This window comes from Centrocercus urophasianus, unplaced genomic scaffold, assembly GCF_019232065.1.
Source record: "Centrocercus urophasianus isolate 14NV4802_14NV808 unplaced genomic scaffold, USGS_Curo_1.0 seq_15, whole genome shotgun sequence".
NCBI classification, from domain to species: Eukaryota; Metazoa; Chordata; class Aves; order Galliformes; family Phasianidae; genus Centrocercus; species Centrocercus urophasianus.
The window spans coordinates 10,846,813-10,872,045 of NW_024884697.1; the positions used below are offsets into that span (position 1 = coordinate 10,846,813).

General features: G+C 36.3%; 1 protein-coding gene across 3 annotated transcripts in view; it reads right to left on the minus strand.

Moving 5' to 3' along the window:
• PHTF2 (putative homeodomain transcription factor 2) overlaps window positions 1–25,233 on the minus strand; it is a 62,580-nt gene that overhangs the window by 9,522 nt on the left and 27,825 nt on the right. For 2 of the 3 annotated variants that reach the window (XM_042815851.1, XM_042815850.1), the window contains exons 4-14: window positions 22,300–22,369; window positions 21,140–21,298; window positions 17,402–17,567; window positions 16,572–16,736; window positions 12,914–13,115; window positions 10,780–10,938; window positions 7,079–7,294; window positions 5,176–5,304; window positions 3,831–4,103; window positions 2,724–2,855; window positions 656–742 (exon numbers count right to left, since the gene is read on the minus strand). In XM_042815851.1, coding sequence (XP_042671785.1) covers window positions 656–742; window positions 2,724–2,855; window positions 3,831–4,103; window positions 5,176–5,304; window positions 7,079–7,294; window positions 10,780–10,938; window positions 12,914–13,115; window positions 16,572–16,736; window positions 17,402–17,567; window positions 21,140–21,298; window positions 22,300–22,369 — 1,758 coding nt within the window. The remainder of the gene's footprint in view (window positions 1–655; window positions 743–2,723; window positions 2,856–3,830; window positions 4,104–5,175; window positions 5,305–7,078; window positions 7,295–10,779; window positions 10,939–12,913; window positions 13,116–16,571; window positions 16,737–17,401; window positions 17,568–21,139; window positions 21,299–22,299; window positions 22,370–25,233) is intronic. The other variant, XM_042815852.1, reaches the window with a different exon arrangement.

Sequence of the window (25,233 nt, forward strand, 5' to 3'; positions counted from 1 at the left end):
TGAAAACCAAAACATGCCTTCAAGTATACTGAATTACATAGAAAATTCGATTGAAGTAGCGTGATTGCTGAATTACATTCTTATTAATGTATTTATAGCTCACTACTGTGAAAACACATTCGCATTAACTAGGGAAGGAAGTGGAAAACACAACCAGAAGTCATTCAGAAGCTTAACTGTATGCTAAAACAGAAGGTGGAGCACAGACTTCTTATTAACAAGAAATCTGATTTAATCATAGATGTGCTTTCAAAAAGATATTCCACTAGAGGGCAGGCTAATACAGCCAACAAATTCATCAGCATCTTCAAATCCTAATTGTTGTTATATCCTTATGAAGCACATCTTGATGCACTGTGTTAGAAAAAACTCTTATTTCAATTACAAAATGAACAATGAAAGAGGACAGATAAGAAACAAAAGAGTAATAACACCATGCCAGTAATTACTGTGAGTTTCTTTGGCTATTACAGAATGGCATACTGATAATATTCTAAAGTAAATAAATGAAGACAATGAATAGAGCTTAATCTTCTGAAAAGCTCTAATAGCCGTTACTGATTTTTCAGTGGAGTCTCTTATCTTAATAGGAACCATCACACAAAAGGCAGTCTATTTTTTAAAAAACTACTTAAGTCATGTGTGATTTCCTCACCTGTGCACAACAGATAAATACAACTGAGATAGTCAGGAGGAAGGCAGATGAAACTATTACATCAACTGAGCGCTGAGGACCTCGACGCTGAAAATAAGAGATGCATACATGAGTGAAAATCCACCTAACCACTGAACCACTGACGTTCAGTGCAGCCAGTTACATTTACTCTTAGAACATAGTTTGCTCATAGCTTGCAATTTGGTAATCTGAGTTCCACACAACATATAGGAATTGAAAGTACAGCTCCTAGCAAATACCCCCAAAGGCATTTGAGGTAATTCAGATGCAGACAATTAAGGACAGCTATGATAAAAGAATATATACACCACTTGTTTAGTTAGCTCATTCATGATGAGAAGCAGTGAATTCACTACAGCACCGGGCTTTAATTCCGAGTATCAAACCAGTGCTAACAACACTTTGGACATCAGATTGCAATGGAATATCAAGACTTAATTTCACATAGCTCTTTGTTTTCACTACTTGCATCTTTCTAACATATAAAAATCATAGTCGTACATCACTCTCATCAAGATACAATTCTCTCACGTGACAATTCCAAGAGAGCAAGAAGGAAAACTTGCGAAACAAATACATTGTGATGAAAGATCCAATGTCACTGTACCCAGTAATTTTTTTGTTCTTAATTTCTTACTGGCATAACAAAATGTTTCCATCCACTGAACATTTTCAATGTTCTTTCTAATTAAATAATTAAGTACCCTCTGCTGCAATGAAACACGTCCAAGTCACAACACGCATCTATTTCACAACTCCATCCTCCTATTTACGTAATTAGCAGTGCGTTTGGACAAAAGTGGGAGGTGCGTATATGCAAGGTATAATCTTGGAACTTGGAAAAAGAGATACAAGGTTAATTACAGGGAAAAAAATCAAGTACAAGTTGGTACTGCAGCAGCAAATGCTCTTATACACACAGCATTTTGCCTGCATGAAACTCAAGATGTGCACATATTTTAACTCACTTACAGATGGACAAACAACCAGGTAATATGCAAGTGTAATTTGGACAAATGCTATGCCAGTATCTGGCAGTAGCACTACTGTGAGAACGCTAAGTTCCTTAGCTGCTTGTCTCCACTCCTTTACTTATCCAAGTGCAGGCCTTATGGAGCTGCCCAGTGAACCACATATATCAGCAGATGGAGGTGAAAATGACTGGCCTTCACTGGTTATTTTTCAGTTTGTTCTGCACCTGCTTCTGACCACTGTGTGTCTGCACTTCTGTTTGCAACAACAGAATTATAGAGAAGTTTCTTATGGCATATGAAGAGGTGGAATACATAGGTGACAGTTGTGAGGAAAGAAGGCAAGACAGTCTCCACATCAATGTCAACATACATAGCTTTTAAAGCATGAGAGCTACATTCTACTGCACAAATGCTGTTCTCCTTCTTTCTTCCTATGCAGCAACACATTACAGACTAGACAGAAAAAAGCCTGCCATGATGTAGGCACCAAAGTTTCATTACCTAATGCAGAGAGAAAAATAGAAAAAAAAAAAACTTGCAAGCTCAAAAAATGAGCCAGGATCATCAAAATGCTCTGGGATGAAAAGAGCATTAGAGAGCTATCACTTGAGACATCTCATTATTTCAGTTGAACAAACAGTAAAGAGATCAGAATGTCTTACAAGTCGTGGGCACAATTTCTAGCTTCGTGTGATATGCATGCACTCACAGTATAAATATGCACACAAGCTCCCTTGCTTCATAAATTCCTTGTATATTAATGACACAAGTGGAGCTCTTACAGTGATTTATTGTCTGTGTTTTACCACACTGTACTCACCTGAGACACATCCCTGCTCTAATCACTTAACAGAAGACTTCTACTCTGAACATGGTCATACCTCATACCAAGGTGAAAAACACTCTCATCTGGCTGTTTGCTGATGCTGCTGGCCAGGAGTTGCCAAAATAAAGTGGACTGGGCACACATGCACCAGTAAGGGCACACAGAGGACAACTCAAATACCTACTTTTCATCAACAGCACGTGGGACTGTTTCTATTTAAGTGGTAGCAAAAATGTATGTTACTTACCTTTAGATAGGACCTGAGAGAAAGCCACATTTTTATATTCTGTACTTTCTTCAAACGGAAGTGAGGAACCTCTGATTTTCTCGCCCTTCTGGCGGATGTCAGATGACCAAAAAGTTTAGCAAAAAGTAACCTCTGCAGGGAAGGAAAAAATAATGAAGCTGTTAAGTCATTTTTGAGGGTGCTAAAAAGAAAATGGAGAAAAAGCTTCACTTAATATACCAATGTACAATGTATCGAGGTAAAGTAAAACATGTTAATTACAACACAGAAATAAGAGTCCTAAAAAGAAGAGACACACTGACCAGTTTTAAAAGTCACATTAATTTAATGAAAACCAAAATAGAACTGCAATTCCCCTTTTCAAGTTTCAGACAACAGATCTACAATGTTATTAACATTTGGGAGATAATCAAACAAGTCCATCACTTGCACTAAAGAGTGCTTAACCCAGAACTTTTTTCCAACAGAAATGGCAACTAAAGCAGTTCAATGCTTCTCTATTGTACTGAAGCCCTTCTTTTGGCTACAATGTAAGAAAACTATTTATCTTTTTTCTTTTCCAGGCTAGAAAGTAACTACACTAGGGAGCTAGTAAGAGAGTATCAGACAGCAACATTACCAGTCTCTGGGACAGAGGTGTCAGCAAAGCAGACAGGGCTGGGGTCTGGACCAGACCGTTTCCAATTACTCTCAAAAATGTTTTGAATGAAACACGCTGGTGAAACAATCTAGAAATTCAGAGAGCTCTTTTACCAAATTTCTTTCTTCTTGAGGAACACTGAAACAAACCGGGTCATGACTAAGAACGGGCCAATGAGCTGAGTCAGAACTATGAAATAAATGGTTTTACCTCCAAAATGCTCTTATGCAAGAAAAAAGCTTAGCTACAAGCTTGAAGGACACTTAAATCCTTTGTATCTGGGTCATCTCCTAATCTGTAATCCCACTGAAGGATCTGGAACTGCCGATCTACAAAACCTTGGGGCAACTATGAACACAAGATGAAAATATCCACAAAACCAAATAAAACATAAAATAAATAAATAAATAAAAGAAACCCCAAAACAAATTACTTGGGTTTTTTTGGACTAGGTTTATTTTATGTACCTGTTTGTAAGTTCTCTCTGCTACACACAGCAGGAAAAAGAAAATCCACACTAGAGACACACGGACCACAAAACTTATAACAACCATTGAGAGAACTAGTATGTCTCCATTTGATCCAAATGCTGTAATGCAAAGTTCAGTGGCAGAATGTGCAGCTAGCTGTTCCAAATCCTTAGCTTGGGAAAGTCGAAATACAAATGGCATTAAACCCAAGACTAAAGATATGATGTTTCCAAAAATCTGATAACCAATTCCTGGTATATAGCTGTTCACCTAAAAGCAAAAGAAAAAAAGCACATCGTAAAGTTTGGAACTTATCTTGTCCTTATTAATGTCACTGTTTCACTACTGCAACAAACACTTTACAATGCGTTACACAATATGAATCCTACAACCAAGCATCTTCGTAGTTCACTACTAATAAAAGGAAAGTGCTCAGGAGCATTTAATACACAGCAACAATCACGAATAAACACCAGCAACAAAACATTGAAACGCTTCAGTGTACATCTTTGCAGTAAAAATTAATTCAACACTGAATTAGCAAAATTCAACCAATCAGACTTTGTTGTTTACATGTTGCATCTTAATCTAATAGTCTAATTGCATTCTGCTTCTAGGTTATGTGGTTTTTTAAAAGAATCAAAGCATTCACAGTGCAGTAGGATTGGAATTCTGTTGTGCTGTTATGGCTTTATCAAGGTTCACTTCTACTGTGACTGCACCCAAAACTACATTGTTTCTGAGGCAGGTACAGAGATCTGAACTTACTTTGTGAATGCAGTGCTTTCTGACAAGTTGGAAATGTCCATATCAACTTGTCAGAATTACTGATAATTGCCATAAACTATGCTAAGATTTTACATGTAACCCTACTAAATATATGAATCATCCATGCTGAAAAACAGTATGACATCAATCATAAGGAATGCCAGGAATCAGAAGACATCCCATTCATCCTCTTTATACTTTTGTTTCCTAAAACAGAAAAGCTTTCTCCTCTAATCTGAACTTCAACATCCAAATACTCAGATATATGTACATCTAACCCAACATATTAGTTGTCCATAAGAATCAAGGAGATAAATATTCACAGCATATGCCACTGGAACAATAAAACAGAGGCTATGTTACTAAGCACCCAGCAATGCAAATGTATTTTATTATCACACCACTCTTACTACTGATAGTTACAAGAGCTGTAAGTACGAGGGCCACTCCAAAAGTAATGTCTCCTATGTTATTTTGTTGGTCCATGACATCAGAGGCAGATGTTGGCCATGTGACAGTACGGGCAGTACTTATTTTTGAACCTAGACACAATATCTGTAAAAAGAATACTCACTCTGTTCATTATCATACCACTGATTTCAAGCACAGACATATCTGCTTTCTTGCAGTCGTTCCCCTCCCATACAATTGCACTTATTTTTTCTAGTCCTGGATTCAAACTATGGATCCAAGGCAAGTGACTCTGGGGAAGACAAACAATATATTCCATCAGTAATATCAACCTACTGTTATGTCAATGTTTCTTTGTCAGGAATACACTAACAAAAAAAAAAAAAAAAAGTGCTTAGACTGACAAATGTTGTTACATAGCATTTACTTCTCCTGCATTACTGTATTTTAAATACTCAAAGTCATTCACTTCTTTCCCAATAAATAGCTGTTGTCTCAAGGACTCTATTCAATGTATACTGCCTCAACAGCCAAGTAATTTCAACCTAAAGTAATGAATGCACATATTTATTTACTCTAATCAGAGAAGAACTGAGAACTGAAAGAATCAGAAAATGCTGAGGTAACAAGTGCTGCCGCAGCCGCTTCTCGATTTCCCTCAGTCCTGTCTCACTCCTTTCTGTTACAGGCAATCAAAACTGATCTCAGCTTGCCAGGTTAACCAGCACTGTTTGAATCAAATAGAAAGGCTGGAATGGGGGGCATATTATCAAATATTTATCATACCATTTAATAAAAGTATGGGGGGGGGGGTTATAACTTGATTTATCAGTATTTATCCGAAACCTTTCTGTGCTGCTAAGTACTCATTTGTTTCCTTTCTTTTCCACTAGAGGGGAAAAAAAAAAACCACCTATATTGTTAACATAAATTATAGCTGCAGAAAGACTTTCTTAAACATAGATTTCCACTATTTTCCTCTAGAGGGAGTATCTACACCAGGAGCTGAAATTCAAAAATTTCACAGTCTATAATGAAACAAACCAACCAAAACATTAAACTTCAAAAAAACATGGAATACAAGCAAGAACAAAAATAAATTTTAAAAGCAAAGAGTGCAGAATCGAACTGCTGTTCCTGTTGCTTTGGGGGTGGATTTTATTGGCTGGTTGGGTTTTTTTGAGGGGGGGATACCAACAAATCCATCATTTTCAGTTCCAGTTATGAGTGAACAAGCCTATCTTTTGAGACTCTTTTTCTCAGCTATCAGTAACATCACCTCCTGTATTAAATTCCTTAGCACTGATGTAAGCAGTGCCAACATACATTGCATATTTAACAAGAAAAATATTTCACAGCAAGTAGTATGCAATTTAGTGGAAAACCCCATAATATAAACATAACTGGTACTGACATCTGAATGTTTTTTTATCAAATGAAGACTAACACATGATCATTAGCTAATAAGTATGGACAATGGATTCTGTCCAATTAACCCAAGGCAGGCTGCAACTAAAGAGTTGCCCAACACTAACATTTTCCGAAATTGCTGCCCAGATGTTTCTATAGAACAGTATTAAGAAAAATAAATGATCAGCTTTAAGGTAAAAATAAAATGAAAAAAATATTTTATCTAAAAAGAATACAGATATTATAAATGCATGAAGAACATAAAGAATACACACGTAACATGATATTACATATGTTAGCTTGCTGTGTGGTTTCATATATATACACATGCATATACAAACAAAAATATTCCCTCAAATATACACATGATTCTACAACAGGAACTTTAATCAATCAATACTTGTCCTGAACTACAATCCTAACACAAAAATATTCTGCAGGCTATTACAATACGTTGTCATATCCTCTTCATCTGACAAATTAATTACTGAATAGCAGAAATTCAATTTTCCTTGTTTTAATTCTATCAAATCACTTTGGCTCTGTTATTCCATTTAATAGAGAGTTCTTTCTCCAGGGCTTCCTGAGCACATGAGAAAGCTGATGAGACTGAAGACGTACGTGCTGTAAAGTCAAAATCAGCAGATATGACCAACCTGATGAAATGGGTCATCTCTATATTCTTTCTTCACACATGGATTCATTTGAGGACTTTCTACATCCGTCTCACTAGTACAGGAAGAGTGGCACTCTGCACAGTGTAGGAGGTCCTCCCACACATCTTCAGTTTCTGATTCTGGCCTTGCACTCTCAGAATCCTGCCTGGAGCTTGAACACCGAGAACTGCAGCTAGTACCTGATTTAGGGGTATCCTGAAATTAAAATATTCATTGGAATTAATGCTGTTTTTGTACTCTATTTCCTTAACAGAAGAGTTAGTAAGTTCAAATGTAGCAAGTCCACGTGCATCAGTTTTTTATGTTCCACTCATTACATTTCAAATCAGAAAGCATTATATGTTTACTGCACACTTAGACACCACACAAGTAATAGTTCGTGGTCCTCGTATTCATGGGGGATTGGTCACACAATGAAGACTCAATTCATACACATTAGGAAGAAGTAACTGTTCTACAGATTTTTAAAATTCATTAATTTAGAGCAATCATCAAGCCTGCCTCCAACTTCTGATTTAATGAGTGATAAATTAAGTCTCCTAAAACACATTACAGCTTCATTATTTTAGTGAAAATATCGAAGATATTAAATATTGAATTAATATCGAATTAATATCGAAGATATTAAGTAAGGCTTAAAGGCATATACGCTGACCTGCACTTAGTATAGAAAAGTAAAGCGAGAAAAGCCTAATTCACTAAAAACTTTAAACTGATTTGCCACTTTGTCCTTCTATCCCATGTTGTTTGGTTTGATCTACTTTACCTAGTTACTAACGTACCTGTCCCTCCCCAACCTGTTAGTATAGCTTTTAAAAAAATTCACAAAAGGATAAATCAGACTAAAGCAAGACTAAGGGATTTAGAGGACAAAGACTTCCTCTTTAGCTTCATCCACAGAAACTGGGAATATGTGGAATAAAAAAAATAAGCCTGAAGTACAGTGACACAGCAGATAGGCATTTGCAGATTGTGTCTCCTTCAGGTGCAGACTCAGAATTGCACTGCCAGATTCCACTCACCGTACAGTGAGGGATTCTTTCAAAAAATGGGCAAGAAAAAAGAAGGTCCTGGAGGAAGAAGAGACAGACAATTCTAGCTATCCAAGATCCAAGGCGCCCAATAGCAATGTGGACATCATTTTCCTAGTTCTAAAAGAAATGCTGGTATGCCCCAGAAGTACATTTTAAAATTATTTGCCTATAATAATCTATAAAAACACCAATTTGATTCTCAGTGTCCACTGTTAAGCTTCATGTACCCTCCCAAAGAGACTGTGTGAGCTTCTTTGAAGACAGGCATGCAATAGGTGTAGAGAGAAAGAATAACTGAGAGTATCCATACCAGTACTGGGTAGATGTGTGATTTACATAGTCATGCATAAAAAACTAATTATTTTAAAGAAAGTGCAGTTGAGAAGCAAGCATGCCTCATTATTTTTAAATTTTGCGCACTACTTACATAATAACATAGAAAAACATTACACTTGAGAGATTCAAATACCCCAGTGCATACACATACTGCAATCTAGTGTTTTCTTCAGAAGAAAAGAAGACCTCTAAGCTCCTTTCAATGGTTAGATGAACCAATTTCCTGCAAGACAGGTCTTAAATGCAGTACCATCCTACTCATCACTATCATCTGCCAATTTTCATCCTTTCTTAGAGCAAAATTCCTTTTTTTCTACTACAGTTTATCTCAAGATTATGCCCAATTTTCTTCACTGAAAAACACAATTAAGAAATACTGCAGCAGGCCTATTAATTTCATATGACTTGCAATGAATGACCAGCTGAAGAAGAGTTACTTGTTCTTCCTGGAAACCATGCTTCATATACTTTATGCAATTGATTTTGTAAAGAAATACATAGCAGAAGTTTGCTCCAAGCTCTTTTTAGTGAGATGATAGAACTCCAATACCAAAGATAATATCCAAAATATTGATTCTTTATAGAACATGGTCAGTACAGGGTGCTAAGTCTCGAACTGAATGAAGCAAGAAGACTAAAAAGCTACACCTCAAACAACAACTGACAAGCAAACATCAAAATAAGGGAAAACAGGACAGAAGCTGAAAGCACTGTCTTATTTATATATATGCATGTATATATGCATATACACACATACACTTACACACTTACACTTATATGTATATATATACATATACATACATATATATATATATACACACACTTATTTTTTAAAATACAAAGAAAGCTTTCAGTTTTCAAAACTACTGTTTCATTTCCTTTGTAATCACGTTGAGGGAAAAGAGCTGCTATCAACACAGAAAAGCTTCCTGTTCCATGCCATCAATCACAAAGATAGGGGGAAAAAGTGTGAATTATTACTACACACAGAATAAATTCATGCTTTTTGAATTTCTGAAGGTATCTACACACAGTCCTCCCAAGACAACATTTTAGAATTTTACAGCTCTGAGGCACCTTTTGGAAAAGAAAACAAATTTAAGATGGAAAAAAAAATCATCTGCAATCACATCTGTCCAGCTGCACTAGCATGCAGTCAAGAGACATTTTCTGCAATATGAAACATTTCCAAGTATTACCATGTTCAGAAAGTCTAAACTAAACATACATAGGACATCACACAGTTAAAAATGAATCAGTCTTCTAGATCTCTCAATCTGAAGTTTGTGATGAGCAAATTATAGAAAATTAGTGAATGCTTTTATGCAAAATATAGACCTCAAGACTTTGTAGTTATTATCAGAGAAAGCAGCATTATATGAACCCTTCTAAGAAGGCATTATTTATATCAAGTGGAAGGCTTGCTTATGATGCTCTGCCTGTTAGAGCCACCCACAAGCACACTCCTGTCAGAACCAAAATTACTCTGCACATTCTTTTCTCATAGTCCTAGTTGGGAAAAAAAAGGGGGGGGGGAGAGGGGCAAGTACAGTTGTTAAAAAGAAAAAACACTGCCAAAACCTCAAAGTTTTGTTTATCTGTTAAGTTGCATACCATCAGCAAAAAGAGCGGAAATCCTTTAGAATTAAGAGAAAAAAAAAAGCCCTCCCTCACTTCTGTCTTTCAGTATCTGAACCCTTACAACTAATGACTCTACTAATAAGGAATTGCTGCCTTCCTCCTCTTAGCTCTGATGTCAGTAAATCTCTTAAAATTTCAGGTTTTTGTGTGCTTTTGTTGCAATGTAACACTAACAATTTTGTTGAGATTTCATGACAATATTTTAATGGCTTTCAACAAACATGAAGGAATGAAAAAACAGGCAAACTATCAGATGACTTCACAAGAAGGTTGATGAATCGAAAATACTATGTAAATGGAGAAAAGCAGCAGCACTAGTATGATGAAAATGCTACTACTGCCGACTAGTGCTGTTTCTGTAACGAATCACGTTTTCAAAAGAGATACCTGCTATCAAAAGATAGCAACAGAGCTAACTGAAATCTGTTGCAAGATGTATAGGATATATCAAAGGATCTTAACAACAAATTGAAAAAATTGACAAAGCTCAGCTGAATAAAAACCTCACAGTTCAAACTCTGCTATACAAAAAGGAATCCCTCTCCTTCACTAACATGGCTTCAATTTAACATAATTCTAAAACACAGTATAGGAGAAAAAAAAAAGACTCAACAAGAAGCCTAGAGCTTCAGTCAAATTACATAAAAGAGGCAACAGAAGAATAGATACCTCCAAAGGATAGTGTTTCTTGTAATGGTGAGATTTTCTGTTTCGAAGAGCGCCATCACTAGAAGTGCGTTCTACATTGCGGCGTACAGAGTACCCGGTTTCAGGCCCCTCCTCACTAGAAACTTCATCTGATAAATTGGTCACAGTCCTGTGAGTCTCCTAGTGCAAGAAGTAGAGTATTAGTAAGACTTACACTCATACTTACCAATTATAAACTACTACAACCAAATTTCTTTCTGCAATGTTATGTATGCCTCGTTAAAGTAAATATTGCATTTTCAATTGTAAGAAGTGATACAGCAGATATTACAAAATAAAACTGTAGTATCAAAATAAACAGTTCTCAGACAATGAATAGCTAGTTCACATTCAGCTCATGAACGCTGGCATTCACATTTTGAAGGCCTAAATGCAGGATATCCAAAAAGCTTGAGAAAATAAATTTGTGATAGCAGTCACGCTTAATTATCAACACATATGGTATAAAGTCAGCATTTACCTCTTTCAGTCACAAAACATCACAAGGTTTGCTTGTGAAAGGAAGACCCAGATAACAAATTTATCACACTATTTCCCTGATTTTAAACTGAAGTGAAACCAGACCTGACAGTAAAAGGAAGAAGAGAGCGCATAGAAGATTGGTCAGCTGTCAGAAACTTTCTGTATACTCTCATTTATTATGACACCACTGCATAGAACCCTGTAAAATTTCCTTCAGAGTTGCACAGTCATCAGTGAAATGACAGACGATCCCTTCACCCCTGAGATTCAGGCATCTATTTTTCTTCCATAATGAGCTCTGGCTTCTGAGATGCTTCAGTGTCAACTCATCTCACTTTCTTAACAGATGAGCTGCATAGAGGGAGGGACATGCAGAATACAGCCTGTGGTGGCTTATCTACTATTTTTCAAGGTGGCAACAAAATGTATATATTATGCTTTGGAATTAGAGATGAGGAGTCTATTCTAGCCTCTGACAGCTTCTCTTTAATGCAAACATGTATACAACGTGATGTTAAGCATGTAGAAAACTCATCGCTAAAACCCTTAAAAAAAAATCATCATTTGTTGAATTTCATCAAGAATGCAAAATGCTTGGAATGAATGTCTTCAATGAAGGCAACTGAATCACAATAACTGAATCACAGTTTCAACTGTTGCTGCTGAGCAGACCAAAAGACTGAGGTTACTGCCCTGAGATGAATTTCATCACACCCATTCTGACTTAATCATACAGATATTTATTGGGGTTGTTAAATACGTTGGCTATGAAATCCCCCCACAGAATGTCTTTCCTTTATAAAGATGTATAGGCATATACTTCCAGCAAAATAACCTTTCCCTTTGATTTTATCATGAAAAACAACATTGCAATGATTGATCAATCATTATATATACTATTGAGCCAAAGTCAAGTAAGAGAGCAGTAATGGCAGTCAGTAGAAGGCAAATGATAATGGAGCCAGGAAAAAAAAAAAAACTTTGGAAAATCTATTCAATAGAACCACAAGATGAAAACAGTATATCCAGGAGATAAACAAGTCCAGAAAGAAAAGTTCTCCTTTCCTTCATAACCATTTATTCTGCTTCCATCGCATCCTTATTTCTCGCTTCAGGAAGCTATGTCTATTTTACTGAGAGGAAAATTGTCCTTTCCTCCTCTTCTATGAGGACAAACCGAAAGGATGATTGCTGATTCATAGGTAAACGCTCAGAATAAACTCAAAATTACAAATTGCAATAATATGAAATTTGTTCCATTCTGGCACAAAGACGGGCCTACGTACACCAAGAGCGTCAAAGAGGCAATAAAGAGTAAAGTGTGTTGTTCAGCTGGACTGAAAAAAAGATACAAGTGAAAGCACATGAAATTGTGCACTGAATTACTGAAGAGCAAAGAACGTTTAGATGTCAGCCAGTAAGGGGCCTCTGACAAGAAAAAGGAAAGGCTACATATAAAAGGAATGACATCAGAAGACTTAACATGATTTTGGCCACAGCACTCTAAGCTTAATTTCATTTAAAATACTTTTAAGGATAACATAAATGAGAATACACCAACAGCATCACACAAATACAGCCTGCATATCACCAAACAAACTGTCCTGCTCTGAAAGCAACACGGGACACTTACCTTGTGATGGCTGGGGGTGCTGAAGGTCTCTCTCATGGTTGTGGTGCTCCAGCCCGACTCCTCTGGCTTAATCACCTCACAGAGACGCTCCTGGGCCTGTGCACATTCTTCACTGCTTTTACCTGTCTTTTTCCCATCAAGGGACACGTAGCCATTATCAGTCTCAGTGGATTTATCTATTGAGTTTTTTGCTTTCTTAGATCTACATTTGAAACAAATGTAAGCATTATTTTAATGATTTTTTTCCAGACTAAGTCCTGTTCACCCTTTTCAACCCATGTTTTAGTTTTATTAAGATGAACACAAACAAGTAAAAAGATATTAACAGCTGATGAAATGTTTGTAAGCTTATTTTTAATCTTCTAATTAATACTCACTATTCTTTCCTATAAACATTATAAAAGAAACACGTGTCCATAAGAAAACTATATTATTAGGTACAGAGAGAAAAGGAAACGGATGTTTTGCAACTAAACATCACAGTATCTTTGGCAACAGAAGAACCAGAAGCCCAAATACAAATGAGGGTTGTTTGTTTTATTCTTAAAAAAAAAAAAAAAAAAAAAAAAAAAAAGTTAAAATGTTATTAACTCAAAGCAAATGTGCCATTCATTTCTTACAGCTGTGAGCGTGCTCTGTTAGTACTTTCTGACCGTGTTTGTTTAAATTCACTCTGCATACTGACAAGTCTGCTAACCAGAATGTGAGTTATCCTTTCCCATATATGCAGTAACACCCCAGTGACATAATTCAATAGTATCTAACAAACACAGTAATTAAGCTTGTTTTTAAATAACAAACCTATCAATTATGCTTAAGTATTATTATTCTTATGAGAAGTCTAATACCAATCTATCATCTTCCATAACACTGTCTAAAAGTCAAGGCCACTATCTAATCAGTAGGTGTAGTAGCAAGAATATCTAATGCCACAAAAAAAGAAAAAAAAAAAAAAAAGCCTTTCAAAAGCAGAAGTTAGGATGATTGCATTTCTAAATTAGAAAGTATTGTTGATGAAGGAATGAAAATGGAATAGCAGCTTTCTGCCTTACTGACAGAGATCACAATAAAGCAGAATTTCACTTTGGCTTCTGTATTTCAAAATAAATAACAAGGAAAATCTTTACCCAGAAAGCAATAAAATCTCGTGTGTTCAGTAATTCCCAGAACACTTCTGGGGGAAAAAAAAAGAAAAAAGAAAAAAAAGTAGTAGTATTATAAATGAAGACTTTATTCTTTACATTTATAAAACAAAAGAACCACAGAACCATTAAACACAGACTTGATAAAACTATCAAGAATCTAATCTACTCTTTTGCTTCTGTAGGGAAACAAGCATTGTCCTTCTTCAGGAAGTTCTGTAGGAACTTGAATTACACAGCAGATTAAATTCCTCCCTAATACGTACATCGTATGAACTGGGACAGCTGGTTTACATTGTTCCTAAGATAAGGTATTCCATATACACAGGGAAGACCCACCAGCTAGGGTAGAAAATCCAAAAAGGAGCAATTAATCTGCAAGACTATGGACAAAGTAACAAGTAGAAAAGGCAGTTACTGAGGCTTTTCATCCCTCTTTATCTTCTTTAGTCTCATTCCACCTTCCACCTTCAAGCATTCCAGGAGAAACATTAAATGGCATTTTTTAATTATTACTTTTTTAAAAAGCAGCAACTGTTACTCCACTTCCCTTGTAGAAAGCTATAGAACTTTCCCTTATCTAGTTCCAAAATTCTTCATTGATTTTATTTCTAAATAAGTGAGTAGTACTTTTTTTTTTTAAGAGGAAGTTTTTCCACACAGAAGGTGGTGACACACAGGAACAGGTTGCCCTGTTGCACAAGGAGGTTGTGGATGCCCCATCCCTGGAGACATTCAAGGCTAGGCTGAATGTGGCTCTGGGCAGCCTGGTCTGGTGGTTGGTGACCCTGCACACAGCAAGGGGTTGAAACTAGATGATCACTGTGGTTCTTTTCAACCTGGGCTGTTCTATGATTCTGTGATTCCATTCTATGATTCTAAAATCAGCTGAAATACTTTTGGCAGTTTTTACATATTTGCATGGATCAGACTTTATTATAAGCTTATAAAGACGAGACAGCAAGACAATTTATCATGGGCTCTGTGGAGCAGATTGCAAGCCTCTTCCTGTCTGCAGATTAGCAATGCGCCAGCTTGCATACGAACACAGTTTTTATTTTCAAAATCCATAAAGATGACAATTTAAGACAGTACTGAGGCTTTGCGCAATCAGCTCAAACTACTATCAAAAAACTCTCCTAACTCATCTAAGCTGCAAAGCCTTTTAGAAGTTAAAGATTTCCACAACTGGAGTAAGGACAAATTCCTGGCACTGAGGTTTCACAAGAACATCTTCAGCAACATCACAATCTCAAGCCAGTTAGCCCATGCTCTCCATGTTGCATTCCTGCTTCCTCATTCCCAGTCCCACTTTGCAAATAAAAATATCTGCATGACTTTGGAAAAGAAAAATTACACGATGAAACTGCTGTGAGGAAAAAAAAAAAAAAAAAGGTTATTTTTCATCTGGATAAGCTGCCATGGTTCATTCTCAGACGTACAAACCTCTGCAGCTGAAGAGTGACTAAAGGCTGCTTAAAGCATTCTCAGTCACCCCAAGGAAGTGAAGAAGGCAAGGAAGAAAGTGAGTCTTCCAACAATCCTCAACAGTCCAACAATACTGATTGAAAATCAGTATCTTCACTGAGCAGATAATGTTCAAAAGTTTACAAGATCACACTCCAAATGTACCAGAAAGAAATACACAGAGACCGATTTAGACGTGGTGTTACACAAAAGAACAGCTGTGGTGTCTATTACTATTGCTCACAGTTTGTTAAAACCAGCTTAAACTACACATAGAAAGACCAAATTAACTTCTGCAGCATTCTTAGATATTTTTAAAATTTTTCCAGATTTTTATTTCCAGAATGTAATGTAACACAAGGTAAAGCTTTACCAGAGGTTAAGTGCACAAATCACGAATACAACAGACACATTAGTGTTGCAATATTTAAGATGCAGCATGCAGAACAAAACAATGTAGTAACTTGCAGTATCCCTTTTCTTTATTTTGTACCAGTTCATATGCATGTATTCAACTTTACTAATAAATGCTGATGTGTAGTACTCTGAAATATAACAAGCTTAAACGCTTCTTCCAGTCATTAGAAAATGTATCTTCATAGCTCACTGACAGATTAAATGCCATGCTTGAGTCCTGAAGGTTTTTCCTTCAGAAAAATGTGTAATTCGATGACAGTGATGGCCATCTATGTGCATTCTCTCCATGTAATTATCAAGTAATGCAATCAACTAAAAAGTAAGAGTAAAATTTTCTCGTTGGATTAAAATTGAAAAACCAAGCTAGTTTATTCCTGATACATCACAAAGTGCAGTCCTACAATTATCATAAAATCAGCCAAAGTTACTTTGCATTTCTACAGTTATTTCATCAGCAATTTCATCAGCAATTTCAGAAGTCAAAAAACAAGAGGTTAATGCATGTTCAAACACTGAGATGAGTTTTTGTCAATTTATTTTTTGTTCTTATCTAATCAGCAGATTAATGTTTACTTCTCTGGAAAAGGGATAGTGCATATCTCACACATACGTAGCCTTGAATAAATACAAACCCTGATAAAAAGAAAGCGGCATGCCAGATATCTCTGAAGACAGCGCCAATACTGTAAGAGGTGCTTGTACCGTAGCTCTGCACTGTTCCCTCCTGTGTGTTATCTGTGGTACTAGAGCCATCTCCTTCCCTATGTACTTCCAAATGTGCTGCTTTCCTTAATTTCCTTCATCAGAAGAGATTAAAATTGGAAGGTAGCTTTATAAGTGCAATCTACTACTTCTATAACGTGTTCAGCAGTTTTAGACATGCAAAAACAAGCAAAATTTCAAGACGTTGCTAAAGGTTTATCGTGTTGATTTAACAAACTCCATTTACAAAAACTAAGATAACAGTTACTCATCATCTTAACATTAAATAAAAGATAAATTTCATCTCTGAGGCTAAAAACTGCAAAATTTCTCTATTGCAGGTCTTCCCACTATAATGGGACAGTTCACTGTAGCAAACCATATATACTGAAGTGCTGGAAGACTTTCAGGTCTATGCTTCCAGTACCTCCTTTAACACACTTCTCACAGATTGCTGGTCAGTACTGCACAGAGTTCTAAAGCAAAACTTGCAGTAACATGTCACTCCATCAGTATTCAGTCACAAGCTCTTTTGAGGCAAAAACATCAGATTTAATGTATTAAAAAAACAGTGCACAAATTAGTAAATGCACAAATGTTAGAGCACTAACCAAGCACCCATTTTAAAATTTCAGATAAAAATGGAGCTTCAATTTCTCATCCCTTGTGAAGCAGAGACTGTAAATCCCTACAACTTTATGCACATTCTTCAGAATAGTTCAACAAACCTAAATGATAAGTACTTTAATACAGACTATACCTTCTTCTTTTAACCCCTGTGCTGGGAGGAGGCTTAGGGGTTCGTGTTGAAACAATCTGACAGTGTACAGTTCCAAGTAGCAACATGAGCCATATTGGCCCAATTACTTCAGTCAGAGGTATATTATGTGGGCTCTGGGCTGTACAGAATAACACTACAGCAGCAACTGGAAAAGAAGGAAGATGAAGTTGAGTCCAATACTTGAAATGTCTGGGATGGCCAACTTACTATATGACTTATCTTAAAATGAGAAGCAGTTACATGTAGTTCTTTACCAGCATTTTAAACCAAGCCTGAAATTCAGAGCATGGAATGACAATTACAATAAAATGAAAGACAGTAATCAGGATTTGAACACTTGACTTATCTTTATGCTCATGTCTTCTTGTGATATTATAAATATTGCTCAAAAAATGGTAGCAGAATGAAGGGCAGAGGGGAAGGCATTTGCAAATGGTATGACAGGAAGTAAATTTATATTAAGATGACAATTTAGTAGGAGAAAAAAAAAAAACAAAATCAAGCAACAAATGCTATGCTTCAATCAATCGAGATAAATTTAGTCCTGTATCACTTGAAACCAACACAGCACAATCCAACAAGTCAGGTGAGCATAGGAGACATCACACAAGGAGCTGGTTTCCCTGACGGGCTGTATCCTTCCACTTTGGAGATGCTTAACACCATGCTGGACATTGCCCTGAGCAGCCCATGGCAGCTAATGACGCTCTGAGCAGAGGTGGCCTGGGTGACCCCTGGAGGTGCCTGCCAAGCTCAGCTAACTTGCGACTGTGAAATCAAACATCTATTTCAACACAGACTAGTGATGAGAAACTCTTAATACTCTAGCTGAAAGAATTTTGAACTTCATATTCCATTCAAAAGACAAAATTTCCCATACACTTGTGTATAAATTTTCTAATAACAAGAAAAACTCAAAGACAAACTATGCACATTACAAGGTAGTCCAGCTGAAGTGACCAGGGCTCCAACTAGCATTTGTGCTTGGAAAAGTGGCAGCTTCCTCTTCACAGAAACTTAGAATCAGTACGGTTGGAAAAGACCTCTGGGATCATCAAGTCCAACCATCAACCCATCATTACTTGTTAAACTTATAAACCCTATAACCTGCTTCTCATACACAGACAACACCCACAGAGCTCTTCCTACTCCTGTTAGAACAGCCCAATCACTTCTACAACTTAGAAAAGCTTTTAGAAGCTTTAGGTCAGTAACAACAACATCTTTTTCTAAATGAGTTCATCTGAGTTTCTCAAACACACAGATTCATATGGTATAAAGTATAAACAAATAGCCAGCTTTGATTCCTACTATGCAGTTTGTGTAAATATACCGATCTGAGTACAACAAGCTTCACAGACCCACTTGAAATGATTTTCAGGATACGTCTCCACAAAATAATTTCAAACTTCACTATAGATTTAAGAAAACATGAGTCTATAGACTGCACACCCCTACCATGACAGAGATTAACAAAACATTACCTACCTCCCAATCCTTTCAGTAACACAGGAAGGAAATACACAATTTCTGCACAATGTGCCAACATGCTGTGGTTCAAACTACCACAGAACTGCTCCTACCAACAGCTTAGGCTTCAAACAAAATTTCTCCTACCAGATTCAATTATTACATCTGGACTGGTATTTTCCTAAATGACAGTGCTGTATTTTGTGAAACAAATAGAATGATTTCATGTAGAGCCAAAAAAGCTGTCTCAAAGCAGGCAACTACATTTCAAAGACCAAACCATTTATTTTTTAGTACTAAAAACTTTGAAATAGTTGTATCACCAATGATTTTAAAAATGCATACATACATATATATGTATCTCACCAAAATAAATTTATAACTGCTATGAATATTCACATTTCTTGTTTCATACTAAAATACACAGTATGAGATACACACTGATTTCACAAATCAGTTTTCATACTAGAATATAGAAACATTTTAAAAGTAAAAATGAGGTAGTGGTACAACCTAAATGGATATGGAATCAGAAGAAAAAAATTTTTACTTCTACCTTAACTTACCAGCCTGTTCAATGACCTTGAACAGAAACATTTCCCTGTTTCTCTTTCTCTTATCACAGTTTTCTAATCACAACTTATTATGAAGTAAACAAAGGTAAATAAAATCTGGAGTTTTAATCTACAGTCAGGGAAAAAAATTCTTTCCTTTACTGTTACTATTTAGCATAGTATACTCACAGGCTAATATATGCAATAATAATTCTTAAGCACGTACCTAAGAATTTGGGATAGGGAAAGTTTTTGACAGCCTACATGAATGTTATCAACTCTTTGAAAGGGTTGATAACTGCAGAATGAGGGGAAATGGTTTTAAGTTGAGACAGGGGAGTTTTAGGTTGGACATCAGGGGGAAATTCTTTACAGAGAGAGTGGTGAGGTGCTGGAGCAGGCTGCCCAGAGGGGTTGTGGATGCCCTGTCCCTGGAGGTGTTCAAAGCCAGATTGGATGCGGCCCTGGGCAGCCTGGTCTGGTATTAAATGGAGAGGTTTGTGGCCCTGCATGTGGCAGGGGGGTTGGAGATTCATGATCCCTGAGGTCTCTTCCAACCCTGGACATTCTGTGATTCTGTGATTCTGTGAATGTCAACTTATTTCAAGTTTGGGGGCATCATCACTGTGGGACAAATTCTATAGCTGCTAACATCAAACAAGAGGTACTATATTTTTATTTTCTAATTTTAGATACAATTTCCAAATGATACAGAAATTCATAACTGTGAGGACTGCACAGGTAACTGAAAAGGTAATTATCATATTTTAATTGGATTTCAGTAGATAGCTTATCAGTCACTTAGTTTTTCAGAGTGCTTAAACTGCTCCCAACTTGCATTAAGCTTCTGATTTGTTTTTTGTTGTGCGTGCTTCCAATACACTTATTTTCTTACTGACTTTCACACTGTTAGATACTGACTCGTTACATTACATTCTTTCTTCTCTAATTTTCCTCTTTTATACTACATATAATTAAGAGGAGCAAAGGCTTCGATTACTGGAACTGGTGATTCATCATCCTTTTTAAAAGCTGAGAATTTCCTTCTGTTTATTATAAAATGACTTTGCACAACTGTTAACCTAGGAAGTGTAAAATTAAGATGCATACTCCCTTCATATACAATGGAAAAGTTAGCAGAAGCATATAGGACAGTAAGTAATAGATTTGTCAGTCATCCAGAAGCATGGCTGAGGTATGACTGAAATATGAGCTTAAAATTTACTGCCTCTGATGTGACAAGATAAGCCATGGAAGAACTGAAAATTGGTCACACATCATCCAGTGGGCTGTGCAAAATGCATAATGGCAGGTTCAGCATCCTTCGCAGACCAAGAGCTCTTATCAAGAAGCACAAATAACAGGACTAATCCTAATCCAGAAAATCAAAGGTTTCTCAGGTGACTCTCAGTCTTGAAATCAATTAGTCCTAGAAACCTAAATCATATACAGAGATGCCAAAGTAACACAAGTGCTAAGTGCTGAAGAAAACCTGCGAGGAGATGCTCAAATTTTCCAAATGTCCCCTTTATATAATTGTAAAAGAGGAACTAATCATAAGACACCTTTGCAATCTATTCCAGCATACATTAGAAAGAGTTTTAACAGTATTAAGTGAACAAAGCAACATATTGAAGTAGTAATGGTTAAATTAAGGCATTCAGTCGAAGCTGATCCTATAATCCAATTCTACCTTGAAGAAGGTAAAGAACAAGCAGCCAAAAAAAGATGACTCTCGATGTCACTTGTAGCCACCACCTGTAGAAGAATGGAAAGAAAACAACTCTCACGATTCCTTTGCGGGTCAGAGATGTCCAAGGACTTTCGGGTTTTGCTTTAGCAAAAGCAGATCCTTAAAAAAGAAAAAAAAAAAGAGAGAAAAAGAATGTATTTCATTTTATGACTAATAATAAATTGAGATGCTAAGTAGCTATAGACAGAAGATCAGTAATTAAATGTAATTATACATAGTTCTAAATGCATCTACATTGATGGTAATCAACATAGAGCACTGCTGTAACCAGGAAAGTGGAATACAGTTGAGAAACGTGCAGCGGTATCAGTCAAACTGATGACTAGCTCTAGGAGAAGGAAAGCTACCTAAAGACTAATTCATCTGTCTCTTCTTCTATACCATTTTTCATCTCACTCATTCACACACTCTTTCTTCACATCCTTCCATTACTTTCCCTTCTTGCTTCCTGCAAATTCCCACTTCTCTGGCACCTAGAAAACTGTCTAGTATTTGCTTAGAGCTACGGCTCTAAGAGAGTCTGTGTATCCATGTCACCCACAACTGGAGCGTGCGCATGTGCATAAGCAACTCCATGACTGCTAGCAAAGACCAAGGATTCTGCTAATTCTAGATCTGAATTCAACAAGCACTACAGGAATGTATTTTCGAGGACAAGCTGGCTGCTGGGATCATGGAAAAATAATCTAGATAACATTTTCCCCAGGCTTCGTGAGGTATGAGGAAAATTAAATAAAGATCAAATACAGATTAAATACTTCTTGAGAAGTCTTACATCACTTTGACCTTTTCTTGTTGCTTTGCTCTTGAAAATGTGTAAGAAATATTTAATGCCTATATAACTGTTACTCTTCCAAAATTTTAACATAATCTTTCCCCAAACCATCAGAAGATTTGAAAGAAGTCTGGAAGTATGGAAATAGGAGACTGCTGAACTGATAATGCTCAAACTATCATCCATAGAAATCCACTGATTTCTTTTTCTCAAAACCTAGGTCTATTCAAAACTTAAATCCAGTTTTTCGAGCCTTCAGCTTATGACAAGACAGACTGGTAGTTCATCTAATTCTGAGAAATCTGGCTTCTAGCTCAAGACTTACCTCGTACAAGATCAACATCTATGAGGTCTGGTTTTACATGTCCTGTTTTCTTTGGTTTGTTTCTCAAACCCTGAAATACGCAAATATTGAACATCAGCAAATATTGAACATCAGCAGAATACAGAAATAATGTGATGTGATAGTAAGGATATGGTCAGTAATTGTGTTTAACCTACACTGTTCTTAACAACTCAGACAAAAATCAACTTCAGAGATTTAAAGTACTATAAAACATTCTGAGGTACACGGCACCATTCAATGCCTTTTTCACACTTGACAATCTAAACAAAACCTGAACAATTACTGACCCAACTACGTAGATCCAAAATGTTGTTAAGCACTGAGCACACATTCCCCATGGCTTCGGGTTATACAGACACAATCTGCACACACTTGCAACAATTAGTAGTACATTCGTATTAGGTTTCCAGAGCTTTTTTTTTTTAAAAAAAATACTTTCCTGAATCTTTTCTCCTTTGATATCTAATTAAACTTTATCAAATGCTCATATTAGAACTCCTCAATTCTAAAACTAAACAGCAAATCACACTGTAATGTGTGCCACTAATCAACAGCAAATCAAAAGCCACTAATCAACAGCAAGTTCTGCTGTCAGAAGTCCAAATTCTAGAAAACTACTGGTATTCCCAATACTGAACATAGAGCAGCCTATTAAAAAGAAAAGTAAACAACACAGAGAAGCAGCAGGGAAAAAGAGAAAGCTTCTATTTATTCTTTCTTTTAGAAACAGCACCTTTCCTTATGGAAGAGCCAAACTTCATCACAAAACTGTCAAGTTTATTCTTTATGTTAAGATGTGATGCTTAGAGACAGATGTTTGTGAGTTTACTTTGATGCCTTCAGATCAGCTCCTGGTCACATTAGCTAATAATGATTCCATGTACAATTCAGACATAGTAAACTACAGTAATTCAAAAAAATATTGAGGATACAAATGGAATTATAATGGAAGTGATTTAACTGTGCTCATTCAAATAGCAGTTCCATTTGCTGGTGAACTGCAGATTTCGAACACAGTAATATTACATTCATGTTAAAAAAAATGTATTACTTCAGTATAAGCATTAAATTCAGATAAAATTATACAAATTAAATTAATAAAAATGAGAGAAAGATCAATGACATCTAGCCGTGTGAATCTTCATAGCAACTACATAAAGCATGTTTTCAAACAGCACAGCTCAAAATATTTCTTGCACTTAAATTCAGCTGTACTTATTTTTAAAATAACACTATAATATAAAAACCAAAACCAACAAAAACAAATCACTGTTGGCAGGGAACTAGCTGTATAGTCTAATGGTAGGCCCATTAGAAAAAAGAGAGTTTGCTTGAAATCAAACAAAATTAATACATGGAACTGATGGGTGGTTAGGACAAAACGTGTTCTTAAGATGACAAACGCTGTGTTACTGCAGATTTAGCACTGCTTAATGTACAAGATTTTCATAGGTCAGCAGTCTCAAAACTGCAGTAATTTTATGTGGAAGCCCATACTTAGAAATTGTATTTACTGTAACTCCATAAATAGCTATATATTCCTGGGAATTCTTGCATAAGCAAGCCACTCTATTTCATAAAAGGTTCTAAAGATTAAAAATAGAAGATACTGTATGATACATTTCAACTGTACTGCTGCTTATGGGCCTCATGATTTTTTCCTCAAAAGTCTAAAGAAACAGATATGTGCATCTCAGAAGAAATAACCCACTGGAAATACAGACAGTCCTATGAACAATTTACCCCTGTGCCCATTTCCATTCTGCACAAAGAACTTTTCAAAAAAAAAAGTCAACAATGGAAGTCAATGCATCTTTCATAGGGAGAGCAGTGGTGACATTCTTAAAAAATGTCACTGGTCAAATCTCAAGTGCTTTCAGTGTCCATGAACTATAGTGAACTGGTAGCTCTACTTTTTGCCACACACAGTGAAAGAATTCCTTTTATTAAGATGCAACTTCTCTATTCATGTGTCACGAATTTGTGTGATGTATGCAGAAAACAGTAGTGTTCCAAAATAAGGTTAATTAAGAAATAATTATGTTCCATACTATTCAGATCCATCCCATTAACTCACATAATTTCTATTCAGTACTTAACACATTTCTGCCACCTAATATAAAAACCACAAAGTTTAAGTAAAAGCTCTTAAAAATAGTTACTGTTGTAAAAACTCCACTGCGCAAAGTTTAAAATTAATAGTTCAGTTAAAACTACCCTATTAGTACTAATTTATACTACTGGCAACAAATTTTTTTTTACTAAAAAAAACTTTTTGGTTAAGTTCTTTATTAACTTCTTTAGTTAAGTTCATTTATAAACAGCATTATAATGGCTTTGAGATAGAAGCTTTCATGTATGACTCCTGAAGGTAACAACCTCTTTCAGTGCTCCCTTCATTATGCTAAGTCATGGACTCCTCAGGGTTGGAAGAGACCTCTGAAGGCATCTAGTCTAGCTCCTCTGCAATGGACAGGGACACCACAACTACAGCAGGTTGTCCAGGTCTCCGTCCAGCCTCCCCTTGAAAGCCTCCCCATCACTGCTGACTCTTCTGGGCGCTATCATTTTTCCCATTGTTTATTTGTTAATTATCAGCCTATAAACCAAACAAGCTGAATTTCCCACAGGCTCAAGACTATATTTGCAATAAATTATTTGAATGTTGCCCTATTACACGGCAGCTACAAGAACTTCTGTTGTAATGGCAATTGGTTTTCACAGTCACTGAAAAGACACTGAAAATAAGGCCAACACCTTTGTTTGAAATTAGCTGTGCTGATATCAAGAGCATTTCTGCACCACCTCTCTGCATGCTTCAGACAGCGGGTACCACAAGATGCAACTGTCGTGCAATAGCCTTCTGATCACATCAACGTATGGCCGCAATCAAAGCTGCACCTCATGCGGCAC